General features: G+C 43.8%; 1 protein-coding gene across 4 annotated transcripts in view; it reads right to left on the bottom strand.

Moving 5' to 3' along the window:
• Positions 1-19,912, bottom strand: part of FAXDC2 (fatty acid hydroxylase domain containing 2) — a 38,811-nt gene that overhangs the window by 16,004 nt on the left and 2,895 nt on the right. For all 4 annotated transcript variants that reach the window (XM_053293102.1, XM_053293107.1, XM_053293106.1 and 1 more), the window contains 4 exons: positions 15,235-15,278; positions 8,512-8,603; positions 8,305-8,405; positions 6,169-6,290 (listed from right to left, as the gene is read on the bottom strand). In XM_053293102.1, the coding sequence (XP_053149077.1) occupies positions 6,169-6,290; positions 8,305-8,405; positions 8,512-8,603; positions 15,235-15,246 (327 nt within the window). In that variant the 5' untranslated portion in view covers positions 15,247-15,278. The remainder of the gene's footprint in view (positions 1-6,168; positions 6,291-8,304; positions 8,406-8,511; positions 8,604-15,234; positions 15,279-19,912) is intronic.

Genomic DNA, 19,912 nt, shown 5'->3' with positions numbered 1-19,912 from the left:
TGGTATACGGAAGAACTATGGGGGCTGAAGCGGCGAGGTAGATGACTAGAGCGCAGGTGGAGAAAAACTTGGCTTGAATCTGACAGATTGCAACATAGAGCTCATTTGAAGACCTATGCTCAGGTGATACGTGCGGCAAAGAAGCAATTCTTTTCTGCCCATATTGCATCCGCAAGTTCACGTCCAGTGGAGTTGTTCAGGGTTGTGAGAGGGCATTTCAAACTGGCTTCCGAGCTGGCTATGGGGTGGAGACTGCCTTGCTCGGCCTGATGGATGATCTCCAACTGGCAATTGACAGAGGAAGTGTGACTCTGTTGGTCCTTTTGGACCTCTCAGTGGCTTTCGATACTATTGACCATAGTATCCTTCTGGAGCGTCTGAGGGGGTTGGGGGTGGCAGGCACTGCTTTGCAGTGGTTCCGCTCCTACCTCTCGGGCAGGTTCCAGATGGTGTCCCTTGGAGACTCCTGTTCTTCAAAATCTGAACTTTTTGTATGGTGTGCCTCAGGGATCTGTATTGTCTCCGATGTTGTTTAACATCTACATGAAACTGTTGGGAGAGATCATCAGGAGATTGGGTGCAGGGTGCTATCAGTATGCTGATGACACCCAAATCTATTTCTCCATGTCAGCATCATCAGGAGAGGGCATAACCTCCCTAAATGCTTGCCTGGAGGCGGTAATGGGCTGGATGAGGGATAACAAACTGAGACTGAATCCAGATAAGACGGAGGTACTCATTGTGCGGGGTCGGAACTTGAGAGACGAGTTTGATCTGCCTGTTCTGGATGGGGTCCCACTTCCCCAGAAGGAACAGGTACGCAGTCTGGGGGTGCTTCTGGATCCAAGTCTCTCCTTGGTGTCCCAGGTTGAGACAGTGGCCAGAGGTGCCTTCTATCCGCTTCGGCTGATACGCCAGCTGCGTCCGTTTCTTGAGTTAGAACTCAAAACAGTGGTACATCTGCTGGTAACCTCCAGACTGGATTATGGCAATGCGCTCTATATGGGGCTGCCCTTGTACATAGTCCGGAAACTACAGTTGGTCCAGAATGCGGCAGCCAGGCTGGTCTCTGGGTCATCCAGGAGAGACCATATAACTCCTGTATTGAAGGAGCTACACTGGCTGCTGCTATGTTTCTAGGCAAAATACAAGGTGTTGGTCAAAACCTATAAAGCCCTAAACAGCTTGGGACCTGGGTTTTTAAGAGAACGTCTTCTTCGTTATGAACCCCACCACCCATTGAGATCATCAGGAAAGGTCCGTCTGCATTTGCCACCGGCTCGTCTGGAGGCTACTCAGGGATGGGCCTTCTCCGTTGCTGCCCCGAGGCTTTGGAATGCACTCCCTAGTGTAATAAGAGCCTCCCCATCTCTGACATCCTTTAAAAAGTCCTTAAAGATGCATTTCTTCACCCAGGCTTTTAACTGATATTGTTTTGATTGTTTTGAATGTTGTTTTTAGAATATTGTTTTAAAAATTTTTAATTGTGTTTTACATTTCTTGCTTTTAAATTTTTGTTTTGCTTTGCTTTTGTTTTTAATTAATGTTTTACTTTTTAATCTTGTTGTAAACCGCCCAGAGACATAAGTTTTGGGCGGTGTAAAAATATGATTAAATAAATAAATAAATAAATAATTGAGTGCCCATAGGAGGCTTAGGAGCAAAATATTGTTTAAAATAATTTTAAACAAAATAATTTTGGCCTGGCCTTTCAGGGTTTTTAATTAGTTTTAATAGTTTTCATGTTAACCTGGTTTTCAGGGTTTTAATTGTTCTGATCGTTTAATTGGTGTTTATATTTATATTTCTGTTTTTAATTGTTATTGGTTTTAATGTTTTCTGTTTTTTAATTGTAAACCACCCTGAGCCATTTTGGAAGGGCGGTATAAAATTCGAATAAATAAATAAATTAAATATTAATAATATATTTATATACCAGTAGATGAGGTCATTTGTTGACCAGGTGAAGTCATTTTGTATAGACTACACCAATAGCAAAACTCAAGAAAACATATTTAGTAGAATTTCCTATTAATGTGCTTGCAAAAGGGAAGTAAAAGAACACTTTGAAATTTGTAGGATTTCAACTTCAAACATTATTCATTTTATTGAATAATGACCATATATGGTAAATTTGTATTATAGTAAATTTGAATCTGAGAAAAATCTGCTTTTCCTGAGCATGATGCCATTTTGGAATTATTGATCGGATAGTGTTAAAAGTCTGTTTAACAAAGATAGTGAAAATATTATGATGTAAGAAATAATTAACATTTCGCCAAGCTTATTCTGGTGTAAAAATTAGTTGATTAGTTGATTGATTGATTGATTGAGTGCCATCAAGTCGGTGTCGACTCTTAGCGACCAAAGAGATTGATTCTCTCCAGGATGATCTGTCTTCAACTTGGACTTTAAGGTATCTCAGTGGTGCATTCATTGCTGTCGTAATCGAGTCCATCCACCTTGCTGCTGGTCATCCTCTCCTCTTTCCTTCAACTTTTCCCAGCATTATGGACTTCTCAAGGGAGCTGGGTCCTCACGTAATGAGTCTGAAGTATGATTGTTTGAGCCTGGTCATTTGTGCCTCGAGTGAACATTCTGGATTGATTTATTCTATGATGCATTTGTTTGTTTTCCTGGCTGTCCATGGTATCCTCAAAAGTCTTCTCCAGCACCAAAGTTCAAAAGTTTCAATGCTTTTTCTATCTTGCTTCTTCAAAGTTCAGCTTCCCCATCCATAGAGTGTCACGGGAAAAACCATTGTCCAAACAATTCTATCTTTGTAGGTGTAGACACATCCCGGCATCTAAATATCCTTTCCAAGGCTTTCATTGCAATCCTATCAAGTGCATGTCTGCAGCGTATTTCTTGACTGCTGGATCCTTTACTGTTGACAGTCGATCCTAAAAGGCAGAAGCTATCCACCACTACAATATCTTCATTATCAATTCTGAGGCTGGTTGCTGTATCCGTTGTCATTAGTTTAGCCTTCTTTACGTTTAGTTGTAGTCCCATTTTTTCACTGTGCTTTTTGACTTTCATTACTAGAGCTTGCAGATCATCCACATTCTCAGCTATCAGAGTGGTGTCATCAGCGTAGCTCAGGTTATTGATGTTTCTTTCTCCAACTTTAAAACCATGCTCATCTTGTTCCAATCTAGCTTCTCTCAGTATATGTTCAGCATATAAAATGAATAAAGAAGGAGAAAGTAGACAGCCTTGTCTTACTCCTTTGTCAATCTGGAACCAATCTGTTTCACCATGTTCCATCTGGACTGTGGCTTCCTGTCTTGTTTATAGGTTTCTCATGAGAATAATGAGATGTTCTGGGATGCCCATTTTCCTAAGGATATTCCACAACTTGACATGGGCAATGCAATAGAAGTCTTTTCTGTAGTCAAAGCACACTTCTTTCTGGAATTCTTTGGCTTTCTCAATTATCTAGCATGCATCAGCAATGATGTCTCATGTTTCTCAGCCTTTTCTGAAACCAGCTCGAACATCTGGCATTTCCCTTTCCACATAGGGCTCTAATCTGTGTTGAATGATCCTGAGCTACGTTTTTCAGCTTTAGCTTGACTTGGAACTTGCACATGATCGGTTCCTGATCTATTTCACAATTGGCCACGGCCACATCTTTGCTGTTATAACTGAGCTCTTCTACCTTCCTTCACCAATAATGTAATCAATATGATTTCTGTGTACTCCATTTGGTGATGTCCATGTGTATAGGCACCACTTTGGTTGTTTGAAGAATGTGTTAGCAATGAAGAAATTATTGGCTTGGCAGAAACTAATAAGTTGTTCTCCTGCTTTATTTCTGTTTCCTAGGCCATATAGGCTGACTGTGTTTTCTTCCTTACCTTTTCCAACTTTGTCATTCCAATCTCTAACCACCAGCATCAAATCTTGCTTGCATGTTCTGTCAATTTCAGACTGAACTTGAGCATGAAACTCATCAACTTCCTCTTCTTCTGCAGCAGTCTTTGGGGAATAGACTTGAATACTGTCATGTTAAAGGGTTGTCCACAAAATCAAATTGATATTAGTCGGTCATTGACCGCATTGTACCCAAGTACTGTCATTGCTATATCCTTCCTGACTATGAAAGCAACATTGTTCCTTCTTTGGTTTTCATGTCCTGAGTAGTAAACGGTATGATTTTCAGACTGAAAGTGTCCCATTCCAGTCCATTTTAATTGACTGATGCCCAAGATGTCAATCTGTAGTCGATTCATTTCCTCTTTCACTGTGTCGAGCTTTCCCATATTCATGCTTCTTACGTTCCACGTTCCCATTGTAATTCTGTCTTTGCAGTTTCGGATTTTCTTTTCCCGCATGGCAACATCAGCTGCTAGACATCCAAAAGGCTTTAGTCTAGCCGCATCATAAACACCATCGGTTCTCTGAGATATCCTCAGCTCTTCCTCAGTAGCATGTTGAGCACCATCTGACCTGAGGGGCCCATCATCTGGCACTACATCGACAATCATTCTATTTTGTCTATCCATGTGGTTTTCTTGGTAAAATACAGGAGTGGTTTACCATTGCCTTCTCCTGCACAGTATGAAATGATGCCTTTGTCATTGTCTCTGAATTGATTGCCCGCCTCCAGCACCTTCCTATATTGCTGCTGCCCAATATAGGTGCCTGCTTGCTTTAGTTGGGCAGCTGGGGTGACCTTTGCGCTTTGGGTGATCCTACTGGGAGTATACCTCCTGGCCTACTTCTCTCATCCTTCCCAGGAACACCCCACCACCACGATGAGGCAGCATAGTGGGACTTGGTGTGGGGTAAAAGGTAGTACATTCAGCTAATTTAAGTGATAGGATTGTTCATGCAAACTTTGTAGGCAATCAGAAAGAAAGACTTTATTTTGCAAAAGCAAACATACACACTCTTCAAAATATATAATAGACTTCAATGATTCTCTATCCCAGAAGGGCTCACAATCTGGAGAAAAAAAAAAAGGAAGACACAACAGCCTCTGTTTGGGATGCTATGCTGCACTGAATAGGTTGCTTTCCCTGTGCTACATATAGAAGAACCACCACAGGCACCTTTTTGTTCAGTTAGAAGGGTTTATTTTTTTAAAAAAGTTATCAATGACAGGTCTCCAGGCAACAAGGCCTATGGATATTTGTTACTCTCATTTGTGGATGAGAATGTATAGATAATGAAAGGCCAGCTGGGGCTCTACTAACTGGTGGTAGAGCAGGTATTTTCAGAAGGTAATTTAATTAATTAAAACAAGAGTTTTGGGAACTCTTGAAAGACTTTTAAAATCCCTCCTTTCTGATGTCTTAAAGGGAAGGCAGAGTCACCATGTATTGCTTACAAAACAAATGATTAAAGTTACTATGACTGGAATCCTATGGACTCTTCCCTGGGCACAAACACCGCTGGACTTGAGTGAGCATGCATAGGCTTGTGCTGTATGACTTATCAATTTAGTAGTTTTTCTTATTGACTAACAAAAACAGTGTTGAGTACCAGTTGTCCAGCAATCCATGCAAAGATAAGGATATCCATATTAAGTGGTAAATATGATATTTGTGATAATGGGTGAAATAGGTTGCTTCAAGGTGTGGAGCTTAGTATAGGAATGTGGATGGACTCTTTTCCAGTTTCTTTGGGAGTGTGTGAATAGTTTTATAAGAAAATTAAAAGTATAATTTTGGTTTGTTGCTTTCAGTTCCTAGCTAGCAGCTGATAAGCAACAGCAACTGTGTCCTCTGTGAACGGGAATAAATGCTAGGCAGTTTGTACTTTTTCTGTCATTTCAAATGGTCATTTTTGCCATTTGGAAATAAAATCCAAGGCACAAGGATTAAACCACTTTCCAATATCACAACTATTTCTGCAAAAATGTGCAGTTGTGATCATGGAGATAGCTGGCAATTTCCTGTATGTGCAGTCTTATTCACATCAGACCCAAATGCATGGTCATATGGAGGAATCCAGCAGTGTAAACCAACCCATAAAAGTTCTGGAAACATAACCTGACTGATTTTGGACCTTACTTCTATGACCTTCCAAATGCACTGTATGCTGTTTAACTGCAGAATTCTCAAATTCAGCCTGTGACAGCGATAGGCTTTGTGTGTGTGTCAGCAAGGTTCAGCTCTTTACCCTCAAATAAGGGAGCCAACTGTAAAAAATACTTACAGGGTCATTCTTCCCCAACTGAATTCGGTATCGCGTAATGAAGTTTGGCTTCCCAGTCACATCTGCCACCATCAAGATCCCGTGGAAGCACCAGGAAATGAGGCTAGGAACAACTGCAGAGCCTTGGACATGAGGCAACAGAGTGGGTAAATATGGACAAAATAATTGGGAATTCCTGTAATTTGGCTGCGACCCAAGTATCCACGGTTTGGTGAGATATTTTTGTGATTTGGGGTTTTAAAAAATGATTTGGGGGAGTTTCCAGGGTGATTGGGAGGGTGGTTCCCTCTCACTCCTCTTGCTGACTCTTGGTGATTTCATGGATTCCAGGTGAATTTGGGCAGATTTTGCATTTTTTCTTAATTTTTCTGCCTTTTCACAACCGCAATTCCCCTAACCCCATTTCCAATGCTTTTCAATGGCGCACCAACTGCAAATTCATCAGCTGTGAGGCTTTCCTAGAACGGAGCCCTCGTGGTTGGTAAGGGGTGATTGTAATAAGATTACAATCAGTTATTAATAAATTAAACACCTTAAGTGTGAGTTGGGTTGTCCTTAGCCTAGATTTTTAACTTTCTAGCCTAAGGACAACCCAGTGAGAAACATAAAGTGGGAATGAAGAAGAGAAGTAAGATGACAGTCACAGATGTAGTTTTGAATGAATACACAAAAGGGTCTAAAATTTTGCTATAGGACAGATACTAATGAAATTGAAGAGGGGTTTATTATCCTTTAGATAACAGATGGAGGATTACATTTCATCCCGGCTACCTCTTAAGTCATCATTAACAATTGATACTTTAATATCAAAATCATCATTTTCTATTTGTTATAGGTGAATGTCAGTCTGCATACTGACATGCAGTACATAGGAATTGGTGAAAATGATGGCACAACACTATCACCGATGGCACTGCACGAGTGTTGGGAGCAGAACTTGTTTCTACTGCTGGGGCAGCAGGAGATGGGGCTCTCTCAGTACTGCTCATTCTCTTCATCTTTTGCAATATGCATGGACTATAAATCTCTCTCTCTCTCTCTCTCTCTCTCTCTCTCTCTCTCTCTCTCTCTCTCTCTCTATATATATATATATATATATATATATACACACACATACACACATATACATATACATACTAAGGTCATACATGGCAAGGCCTGCCGACACAGTGCTTTACCAATTGGAGGTAACAGGGCAGAAGCACCGTGGTAATTGGGCAGTGGGGAATGCATATCCAGATAGGGAAGAGGAGTGGGTAGGAAGTGAGTGAGCGAGTGGTGGGGAGGGGGTGAGCGAGTGGCAGGGAGTGGAAAGCTGGTCTTGTGGTAGCAAGCATGACTTGTCCCTTAGCTAAGCAGGGTCCATCCTGGTTGCATATGAATGGGAGACTAGAAGTGTGAGAACTGTAAGATATTCCCCTCAGGGGATGGAGCCGCTCTGGAAAGAGAAGAAAGTTCCAAGATCCCTCCCTGGCTTCTCCAAGATAGGGCTGAGAGAGATTCCTGCCTGCAACCTTGGAGAAGCTGCTGCCTGTCTGTGAAGACAATACTGAGCTAGATAGACCAATGGTCTGACTCAGTATATGGCAGCTTCCTATGTTCCTATGAGGGGGCGAGCGAGTGGTGGGGAGGGGGCAAGTGAGCAGCGGGGAGGGGGCGGCTGATACTGAGCAATACAGCAGGGGCTGTGGGGGCGGGGGCAAGGAGAGCAACAAAGTCCTAGCGCACAGATGCTCTGTGTGGGTTCAGCTAGTTATAACAAATATACCTAAAGCATGTAACTAAAATCCACTCCCAGCATGGCATGCCTCCAGTGGCTGTTGTTGGTATTTGCTTTATGTTTGTTTTTAGATAGTGACCCCTTTGGGGACAGGAGCCATTTTATTTATTTATTTATATCTATGCAAACCACTTTGGAAACTTGTGTTGAAAATGGCATATAATTATTCATTGTATGTGCCATCCAAGAAAGCTAGCCCAACCTCATCTAGTATTAAGAGGTTTTAAAATGGCAAGCAGCCAAATGTTTATCTGATGTGGAAAAGATTTGAGGCTAATGATTTTCTATTTAAATTCCCTTGTATATACCATAAAATCTTCTCTGACAAGATTTGACTCCCGTTCAAGTTTACTCACCTAAAAAGAAAATGGTCCATTCATTTCCTCCTAGAATATGGTGCAGATTCTCCCACTGGGCCTGCCAGAAGCCAGACACTCCCCAGAACTTCTGAAGATGCCTGAAAAGCCAAGCAATCCAGTGACAGGAGTATGTCCCACTTTTTTCAGAAGAAGAATCTCTTCTGTCTTCCAAGCCATGAAGCTATAGTATCTTGATGAGCTTACCATGTGATTGAGTTCCTGAAGGCAACATACATGAGCAGGCTAGAACCCAGGATAAAGGCAGTTGTCTTCATGGAGTCCCAGGGCTTCCATGCCTGAGAACAGCCAACAGAAATCAGAACACTTTCATGGTTAAATAAAAGAAAAACCAGCACATGATATAGGGAGGGACATAACAAAAGCAAAGGCAAAATATAATCTTTGAATGGTCAGCACAATATACATTCCTCATGGACAGGTTAGGCCACTTTCCACTTCCAGAGGAAACTTTTCTTTGCTACCCAAGGAAACTACCTCCATGCCCTGGAAAGGATTCTTTGGCCCAAGTGGCTTTATCAGAACCTCAAGAACAGCAGGACTGACCAAGGGTATCACCTTCTTATTGACCCTGCTCCTGTATTTTTAGTAGTAACCTCAGATCTAGAAATCCAGCATGCAATGTTTTATTTAAGTAGGCATGAAGTTTTCCCTGGCATGGGAAGTGAGACGGGGGGGAAGCCTTTGCATGCTGGATTTCTGCATATCAGAAACCGCCCAGAGACGTAAGTTTTGGGCAGTATAAAAATCTGTAAAATAAATACATAATTAATAAATATCAGGCTGCTGTTTGAGGCAGAGGAGTATGGCCAGTAAAAAGGTGGCAATGCTACTATCGATGTGGAATGGCAACAAGATGGGACAGGAATCAGGGCAACATCTTTCAGCCAAGGGTTAGAATGCAGCATCTGATAAACATTCTAACATAGTTAAACACACCATTTGCAGAACATAAAACCTAAAAAATTCTGATCTCCCAATAATGTCCCCATTATTTCATACCTTTTATGGATGCCCCAGCCCTTGGACATACCGTATGTTTCTACAAAATTCTGGCCTGTGGGGAACAGTGTAGCAAAAGTGCTGGTCTCCCTCTACACCAGGTGAGCCAGAAAGATGCTGGGAAGATGGGCCAGCTCTATACCTTTATGCAGCTGGTTTTCTCTCTCTCCCCACTATCTGCTGCCAATCAGTTTTTCTTAGCTGTTTTGCTTCCAGAGGAGGAGGGTTATGCGAACCGGCTCGACGTTGAACTTGGCTGGCTCAAGAGCTCGCCCCGGCTCAGCCTCGAGGTGAACCAAACTTGGTTCTGCTTGAACTCAAGCCGAACACCCACCTTCCCCGGCTGGTCGGGGGGGGTCAAACAAATAAAAAACAAAAACAAAACTCACTGCTTCGGGGGGGCCTGGCCGCAGGGGAGTCTCTGGTGGTTCCCCCTCCCCTCTGCCAGTCCCCTCACAGTCTCTAATTGGCCCAGTTTGGGCTGTTTCCCAGAGACTGGGAGGAGGGGTAACCACTGGAGACCACCACTGGAGACCACCACAACCACCACGGCAGCGCCCAAGGAGATGGTGAGTTTTTAAAAAAAAGTTTTCTTCTTTTTCGTTAGAACCCCTGGACTGGCTCAAATTAGTGCTGAACCGGGGGGGGGGGGGTAGTGTCTGTTTTGGGGAGAGAGGCACAACTGAACATGCCCAGTTCCATTTGTATCTAGTTCAGACTCAAACTGAATTGAGCATACCGGTTTAATGCACACTCCTAGTATATGCTTAGTATCCTCTGCCTTGAACAGAGATGCAAGTAATTCATTTAGCTTCTCTGCACTCTCCATATCCTCCTTAATAATCCATTTCAATCCCTCATTGTCTAAAGGTCCAACCACCTCCCTGGCAGGTTTCCTGCTTCTGATGTATTTAAAGAAGTTTTTGTTATTCCCTGAATACTTTTAGCTAAATGTTCCTCAAATTCTCTTTTCACATTCCTTATTGTCTCCTTGCATTTCTTTTGCCAGAGTTTATGTTCCTTTCTGTTCTCTTCATTTGGACAGGCCTTCCAATTTCTGGAGGAAGTCTTCTTCCCCATTATAGCTTCCTTGAATTTACTTGTTAGCTATGATGGCATCCTCCCAGACTTGATGGTACCTTTTCCATATACATTCTAACTAGGGATGTGCATGCACTTCCGTTCCTGCACAGGTTCGGCACCATGGGGTGAGGAGCAGGATGTTTTTTAAAAAGGAGAGCAGGTCCTTACCTGCTCTCTGCTGCTGCATGCAGCTTCCTGCTGTGGCGGTGCTTCACCCAAGAACCCCCACGTGACGTCAACACACACATGGTGTCTGCACATGTGCACGTGCCATTTGTGTGGTCATCAACACCATGCTGACCATTCAAATGCTGCCCAAACAGATGCAATGTGCCTGCTGGCACCGTGCAGGGTTTCTTGGGCTAAGTGCTGCTACCGCAGGAAGCTGCAGAGGTAAGCAGGTAAGGACCTGCTCTCCTTTTCAAAAAAGATCCCGCTCCCCTCCCCTCTGAACTGGTTCAGATGTTTTCCGAATCAGTTCAGTGTCAAACCTGTGCATGAACCTTGGATCATCCCTAATTCTAACTGGACTTCTGTTATTAAAATAAACTCCATGTATTCTGGAGAGAAGTGACTTTCTGGATTTCCCCTTTCTGTTTTCTTTTCACCAAACTCCTCATTTTAGATAAGTTTCTGAAGTTCAAAGTGTCTTTGTTAGACTTCCTTGGTGATTCTCTCCTTGAATATATACTGAATTTGATCACACTATGTTGTTATTATTATTGTTTATTATTTATTACATTTATAAACCGCCCCATCCAGAGGCTCTGGGTGGTGTACAACTTTAAAAAGACATAAAAACACCCAATTCAAAACACAGTGCTAAAAGCAATATAAAAACAATTCAAAAACAAAACCACTGAAAACCAATTAAAATACTTTTAAAAAACAACACTACTTTACAAGCCTTGGAAGGCCAGGCCAAACAAATAGGTTTTTAGGGCTCTCTTAAAGGCTGACAGCGAGCCTAAACTGCGGATATCTGCCAGGAGTGCATTCCATAGACCAGGAGCAGCTACAGAAAAGGCCTGGTTCCGAGTCGCCACCAGACATACTCTCCAGATGACCTCAACAAGCGATGGGGATCATACCGAAGAAGGCGCTCTCTAAGGTAACCCGGATGCAAGCTGTTCAGAACTTTAAAGGTAATAATCAGCACTTTGCATTTCGTCCGGAAACATATCGGCAGCCAGTGCAGCTGTTTTAAAACATAATATGGTCTCTCCGGGTTCGTTCATTCGATTTCTATACCACCCTTCCAAAAATGGCTCAGGGCTGTTTACACAGACTCAACCCCATAGCCCACTCTAAAGCCAGTTTGAAATGGGTCTAGATAATCAGTTTCCTCCAAAACCACCAGGAGCTAGTTAGCCACCACTCTTTCAATCACCTTGCCCAAGCATGGGAGATTGGAGACCGGCCTATAACTATCCATCACTGAGGGATCTAGGGGAGGCTTCTTAAGAAGTGGTCTAATCTTTGCCTCCTTCAAACAAGGAGGCATCTCACCCTCCCTCAGCGGTGAGTTAATGATATTAACTAAGCCATCCCCAACAATCTCCCTGCTAGATAGAAGCAGCCAAGTTGGGCAAGGATCCAGAGAACAGGTGGTAGTCCGCACCGCCCCAAGCAGCTTGTCCACATCATCAGGCATCACAGATTGAAACAGATCCAACCTAATACTGCAAGAGGGATTGCTGGATACCACCTTAACAGAATCTTCAGAAACAGTGGGATCTAAGTCAGCCTGAATACAGGAGATTTTGTCCACAAAGAACCCATTAAAAGCATCACAGCAGAACAAAGTCCCCGGGGATTGGTTTCAACTGGAAGGAGCCTGAATCAAACTCTTCACAACCCAGGACAGGTCTGCTGGACATGAACCCGCAGAAGCAATGCATGCAGACCAGAACTGGTTTTTTGCTGCACGCACCGCCTCCACATGAACCTTTGAATGGGATTTATGCTGTATCCTGTAGGGGTGTGCACAGAACCGCCACACTGCGGTCCGGCACTGGGGTGGGGGGTAACTTTAAGAGCGGCGGAAGGGTTTACTTACCCCTCCCGCCGCTTGTCCGCTTGGCGCGGTAATCTGTAGAGTAATTGGGGAAGCAGGATACCTCCCTGCCGCCCCTTCCCCGCTGCTGGTCTGCAAAAACTCCCAATAATCCTTTGCGTGCGTGCAAAGGATTACTGGGAGTTTTTGCAGACCAGCAGCGGGGAAGGGGCGGCAGGGAGGTATCCTGCCGCCCCAATTACTCTACAGATTACGGCGCCAAGCGGGAAAGCGGAGGGAGGGGTAAGTAAACCCTCCCGCCGCTCTTAAAGCTACCCCCACCCCCAATCTGAACCACCCAGGTCCAGACCAGTCCGGACCGGTCCAGAGGCCTTTTCAATGGCCTCCGGACAGGTCCGGGCCCATCCCTAGGGTGTGGCTATCCCCTGAGTCTGACGCCAGATGCAGGGGGCGGGGCTATCGGGGTGTCTGCTGCGGCCGCAGGCGGGCTAGCTACGCCCCTGTTCTCCTCACAACAACCCTGTGAAGTAGGTTAGGAATTAACCATTGGACATGGCTGTTAGTTTTATTCTCTTTTCCCCAAACTGTCTCTCAGTGCCAAATGCCCGCCGCGTGCCTATAGATGCTGACCATCAACTTGAGGGAGGAATTCCTGCAGCGTTACTCTGTAAACAACATTCGCCAGAGTTACACAACAAGCCTTCTGCTGGGAGAGGGGAGGCGCTGGGATTCTCCTGCTGTTCCTGACGTCACTAATCTGTTCACGTGTTTTGGAAAACAAAGAATTAAAAAAAACACCAGGCAGGTTTGGAGAACAGCAGGAAGCAAGAGAAGTCATAAGGAGGGAGCTGACTAAGAACGCACTAGGCACTCCATTCTCCACCCACCCTCCCTAAAAAAGAAAGGAAGGAAACGGAAGCAGAATGCAAAGAGCTCTCCTTCATGAAACAGCAGCAGAACTGTTTTCAGCTCTCCGCGACTGTTTCATGAAGGCAGCTTTTCAAGCTAGCCTTGGATCTCGATCCTCTTGCAAAAAGGGAAAAGAAGAGGAGGAAACGGAAACACAACACAGCAGCCCAGAGAGAGAGAGAGAGCAACTGGAGAGCCAGGCGGGTAGTCTCTGTGCCCCTTCCCCTTGCTTCTCCTATCCGGCCTGGGCACATATGTACAGTTCCTAAGAGATAAGAGCTCCAACTAACGGAACGCCCTCCTACTCAAAGCTCCCCCCGCCCCGCCTTTTCTTCACAACCAGCAGCAGGGGTCAGGGAGAACCGGGCAAGAAAGCAGAATGGGAGGCTGCCGGAGAGATGCTTTTTTTGTTTCTTTTAAAGACAGCGCTTCCTGGGTGGGGATGGGAGTGAAGTTGAGAGAGAGATTGTGCTCCAGATCTGATTTCCAGAGGGCTCCCTGCTGCCATGTGCCCCGGATGGAGCTGCTGCTCCCGAGCCCCAAGCCTCTAGCCTTTCCGCAATGAGCTCCACTTTGCCCTCCTGAAACGTTTTGAGAACACACTGAGACGGAGGATGCCAAGCCAACATGTTTCAAAGGAAGGTACTCACAAGTGCCTTGGAAGTTGCTGCTTGCCGCTCCTCTTTGATGGCCATGGTCAGCCTGCCTGCTCTGATCGCTGGGTGGCTAGTCAGTCAAGGGGACAAGGACATTCCTCGACCACCAAAAGAGAGGGGGGAAGCACTTCTGCCCAAGACAAAACTTACTGCTGCCTGCCAGAGCCAGCACTTGGAGAGTGTGGATGCAAGAACTTGGGAGAGCAAGCAGCTGTGCCTCGCCCTGTGCCTCCGGGAGTTTCCTCTTGCTCCTTCTCCTGCTGCTTTGCTTCCTCCACCTGTTCCACCTAGGTAATTTTGGAGCCTGGACCAAAAGGCCTTTGGAGGCCCCCCTCCACCACTGCAAGTTAAGAATCATCGCTCCACACACACATAAACCGTGACACACACACGCGTCCCCACTCCCCCACTGTCTCTAAAGCACCTGGCACAGGCCATTGGCAACCACAACACCCAGGACAAACAAAAGAGGATTTGGGGGGGCCCCAGGGGCTGTGGAGGCCCTGGACTTTAGCCCAGGATTTAGACTTTAGTCCAGGATTAAGAGCGCCACTGTCCGGAGTAGCTGCTAATGTGGCTCTCATTCCCTGAGGGTGCCTCAAGTGTTGCCACTCCAAGGAGGCCAAAAAGGAGCGTGGGTGCCAGACCTCAAACTAGGTTGGTACCTAATTTGTTTTCAGGATGTTTTCACTCGCCAGGCATCATTTTTTGCCGTCACAGATGACTAGACAACTGGATTTCCTCAGCCCTGACCATACCATTGAACATGTTAGTTTTGTTCATCATCCACTTATTAATTTTATACTCTTGTACAGTACTGTCCAACAGAGACTACTCTGTTCTCAGGGCCCACCATTTAGGAATAATCATCTTCAGGCTGGGTGGCCTTTTCCAAACAGCCACCATTCTTTGGAGGATTAACACAACACTAATGAAGAGCTGAGATTTCAGTTTCTTTGTATGTTTAATACTAACGTCAAAGGTGGATTCTTTCAGTAAAAATGGCACTACAGTACAGTCAAGTACTCTGTTGCGGTTCTAATTGGTAGACTTTCTGAAGGACTTTAGACTTTAACTGTCCCATGTAATTCACATCATCATCAAGAACCACAAATGCTTTAATATTCACTGGCTGAAGGTTAGCTACATAATAAAGATAACAGGCAGCAAGAAGTCTGTTACCAAGGGTAGAAAATAAGTGTCCTGACATAATTAACTATTTAAGAGAAAGTATTATGTTACCTTGATGCTCATATCCTTGGATTGTAGAGATTATTCTCCTAGATCTGCAAGGTCAAGAAAGACATTTTTTCACAATTTGCTCATTGGATCTGAAACTATAAAATTTTAATGTATAATTTGAGAAAGAGGAGAATTCTAGGAATGTCTTCCAAATGTTACTATCCATTTCAGAAGATTACACACAGCCTACAGATCATAGCTGACATCCAAACTAATGAAGCACTCATGTCATGATGCTGCACTGGTGCTACATGGGATGGGAGATTTTTTATCTCCCCTTCCTTCTAAAGCTGACTGTGGCCAGATCTTCCTAAATATAAGTATTTAAAATATGTATTTTCAATACTTTTGTATTTTGTATCTAAAATACAATTGCCCAGGTATTTTGTATTTTAAAAATACATTGCCGAAACCATAATGCATCTCAGCCAGTTGTTGCTTTGCTTTCTTGCTTCAGGAGTTGCCTTTTTATTGCATGCGGGAAGCCCATTGGCTTTCAAGCATCTCCATATGTGTGCTCTGCTTCTCCCCTGAAGTTTGAATAGTTTTACTCTGCTGCTGACTGGTCAGCCAGCCAAGTTTGAAAATCAAAGGAAAAGAAGAAAGAGACTGTCCCTGTGAGTAAAATGGGAAATGAGGGGTGAGGGTGGCATGTGAGTCCATGGTGGGGGGGAAAGGGAGCAGTCCCTCTCCCCTGAATTTGGGAAACAAGATAACTCCATACTTCACAGCTTGCTTTAAAGTTTCTCTGTCTCTTTAGCTGCAACTAGAAACCTGAACTGATGAGGCTGAAGTTTTTCTGGTCCAGTCTCTGTGTAAATTTGCTCCTTGCCTAAGGCTTAGCGGGTTGTTTGCAGAGTAGTTTACAAACATCTCCCTGTCTGTGTCCCCTGTTGTTTACTGTGACTGACTAATGGTAGCAAATGTCCATTTCTTTCCTCTCAATGAAACAAAGCATCAGCATACTCTGTCTGAAGTTTACCTTTAAAGTGATTTGTGTTCAGATTGCTGGAGGGCATGCAGAGTACATAGCTGGCTTTCCAGGTTACCTGGCTGTGGTGGTAGAGGCTATTCTCACAATTGTGGAGAGCGGGTGGGGAGGGCACGGCGGGCAGGCTGCTTTTAACTCCCCTTCTCCAGATGACCAAGTCCTGGGTCTTTGGCACACCTCCCACGTGCCCAGATGAGCAATGCTCCATGGGGGAGCATGGAGTGATATGCATCCAGAGCTCATTGTTCTGGCCACCACATATCCCACAATGCACCATGTGTGGTGCATTGGGGAATTCCCCTTCTGTATCTCCTTGGGCTGCATGAAGAGACACAATACCTGACATCCAGGTTAAGGGTACACTCACACCCTTAGCCTCGGCTAACAGCCAAGTTTAATAAGGGGAGCCAGGCTGCATGGGAGTGCTGAGATCCACAAGGATCTCAATGCTTCACAAAACCAGCCTAACCCAGGCTGGTCTGCCCTAACCCAGGCTGGTCTGCCCAGAACAATTCAGAAAATCAAGCAGCCATGTTTGCTTAGACTGGATTAAAAGCTTCTAAAGTTTTAAAAGCCATCTTTTTGCTCACAACAGCCTGTAAAGGAGAGAGACTGCCTCACAGGAGCAGATGACTCCATGTACAGTATCCCAGGTTGGTTTCCTCTCATTTTATCATCACAATAATCCTTTGAGGTATGCTAGGCTGAAAAATAGTGAGTGGCCAAGATCATACAGTGATTGGATTGAGTGAGAGCTTCAACCTGGGTCTCCCAGTCCTCATCCAACAACCTAATCATAACACCACATTGGCTTTTGGGACAATTGGAATCTTCTTTATTTCGGGGAAATGACTTGATTAGCAAGCCAGAGGTTGCCGGTTGCCCTGTTGGTATGTTTCCCAGACTATGGGAAACACCTACCAGTATATCGGGCAGCAACAATATAGGAAGATTCTGAGAGGCATCATCTCATACTGCACAGGAGGAGGCAATGGTAAACTCCTCTGTATTCTACCAAAGACAACCACAGGGCTCTGTGGTCGCCAAGAGTTGACACCAACTAGACAGCACACTTTACCTTTACCTAGGAGGATATACAAATCAATCTTTTTTTATTTGTATAGAAACTAGAAGCTATCTTACTAAGTTACAGCTTGGGTTTAAGGGAATCCTTCTGAGTCACTCCTGTAAAGACACTCCACCCCAAATTGCTCTCAGTACTTCAAGAATAGCATAGAGAGAGGATTAATTGGGGTAAAAGGTTCTCCTCCCCATATGATTGCTTAACCATAAATACAACTTGCTACTCATTTGATTATGACACAGCTATAGTATTGCAGTCTATTGAAATAACTTTAAATTATTTCAATGGGTCTGCTCTAAGCAGGATTAACATTGGGTACATCCTGTTGTGCTTGGATTACTATTGACATACTTTGTGTAAGTTTTGCCCCACCCACCCGCCCCCAGATAAAAGCCTACAGCCACCAATGGAGAGTGGTGAGAATGAAGAAACATAGCAAACATAGCAAAAAGAAACAGGGTATTATATTGTTTTGGAATTATTGATCCAATTGAGCTGGAAACCTGGAAATACTCTAGTTTTTGCAGGACAAATATAAGCACATTAGTATGTTGGATGGGTATCCCATTGTCCAATGGCTTTTAAAAAAAGATATAATACAAGTCTAACATTAAGTGGTCCCATAGAACAGTTATTTCCTTTTGCCAAGATGATTCACAGCCCCAGAAAGCACAACTAGAGTGATTTAATTTTTGAAAAACTTGTATTGCTTAAAGGAAATAGAAACAAGTTCAGATAAGGAACAGGCATCTCAAAATTGTTTCCTTTTTTTAAGGCACTGTATTTTGTATTTTTATTGGTTGTTTATCAAGTATTTTGCATCTAAAGTACATTTGCTCAGGTATTTTGTATCCAAAATACTTTTTAGAAGTATTTTGTCCATCTCCGACTGTGGCTTCCAAAAAATATGTCCTGATGGTCACACAGCCCTTAGAGACATATTTCTGGGAGTAGCAGTGGGCATCAGACAGAAGAGCAGATTAAAAAATCTTGCATCCCCTGCAGCACCAGTGCAGCATCATAGCATGAGCATTTTATTAGCTTGGATGTTGAAAATCACCCAGCCATCATAACACTAGTTCACCACTAGCAGCACCAGCACTTCCTTAGTCTGGATATCGGTCCATGTTACTAACTTAGAAAACATCACTTTCTGATATTTTAATATACTTTCAGGATACATAGCAAGGATTCTGAAAGATATTCATTAGACACACCTATATTTCAGATTAAGGATTCATGACAAACCTGACGGAAACAAAAGGGATGGGAAAGGCAAGGGAAAATTTAAGCCTCCCTGGTCTTCCTGCTGAACAACAACATCCTTCATAGACGTAATATATAAATCTGTACAGGATGGAGCTTCATTTCTACCCCACAATAGACTTTTTCCTAAACTGTAAGGCAAATGGGCTTCACAGCACACATAACATTTTGGACAAGGATTTCTTCAGTTCTCTGTACTTTTGATTAAGGCTATATGGAGTAAGTTTTCTCCATTCTTCCAAAGTCCCTTTGCTCATCTTATAGCCTCAATAAACTCGCACTGCATTATTAAGTTCCATGATAATATACCCATGTTATCTTTCAGATATTAGCAACACTGTTTGCTACAAGAAGATCAGTGTGCTTATTTAGCAAAGCATTTTGGATATTTAAAGTGCTCTTTTCTTCAGAGAGGTCACTTTGCCCCTTCATTAAGCTGTCAAAGCAAATGTCAGAGATGAATAATCTTCAGGGACAGTTTGACTGAGCACTTCCCCCCCAGCCTCCACTAGCAGGGATTAATAGATTGGGATTATAACAAACTCTTTCCACTTACTTCTCTTTACTCATTCACCTAATCAATACCCATTGCATTCTGCCCTGCTCTTTTTATCAGAACATCTTCTGGTGGTGTTGGGCCTGCAGTAGTATCTTTGCTCCCCCAAACCCCACCCAACATTCTAGAGACCCTACCCGTTAAACATTCTAGAGACCCTACCTGTTAATTGTCCCTGTGCAACAATCCCATTTGTCATTCTTTTGCTGAAGGCATATTTCCTCAAGGAAACATTTGGGTTGCAAGGATTCTACCTTTCCCCAGTGTTCAAACTGCACTATGTTGTTGAAAATGCAGTTTCCCCAGATTTCCAACACTTCAATTGTGATTCTGAGTGCTATGTAGAATATGACTGTACCAGTGTCAAGGGCACTTATTGAACAGCATCTGTGATATCACTAGTGATGAGTAAAAATTCATCTCCGGTCATTTTACAAACATTTGGAAACTTTCATCCCATTGTGCCACTCAATGTGTGTGTGTGTGTGTGTGTGTGTGTGTGTGTGTGTGTGTGTGTGTGTAAATTAAAGCTGTAATCCAGGGGAATCTGGGTGGACTAAGCAATCCAGGTGACATACTTAAAATCCGGGTACTACCCAGAAAATTGGGGGACATGGCAACTGTATGTGCAACACTATTTTACTACACAAGGACTTCTGCCTGCCAGTCCAGTAGAATCAATAGCTATTGATAATGCTAGGGGCAGGATCTAGGCATCATGCAGCAGCTATGTTATCAAGGGTATATGTGCGCACAGAGACTCTGCTTTTTGTTCCAGTAC

Source organism: Hemicordylus capensis, chromosome 2, assembly GCF_027244095.1.
Source record: "Hemicordylus capensis ecotype Gifberg chromosome 2, rHemCap1.1.pri, whole genome shotgun sequence".
NCBI classification, from domain to species: Eukaryota; Metazoa; Chordata; class Lepidosauria; order Squamata; family Cordylidae; genus Hemicordylus; species Hemicordylus capensis.
This window is presented reverse-complemented; position numbering and strand designations above follow the sequence as displayed.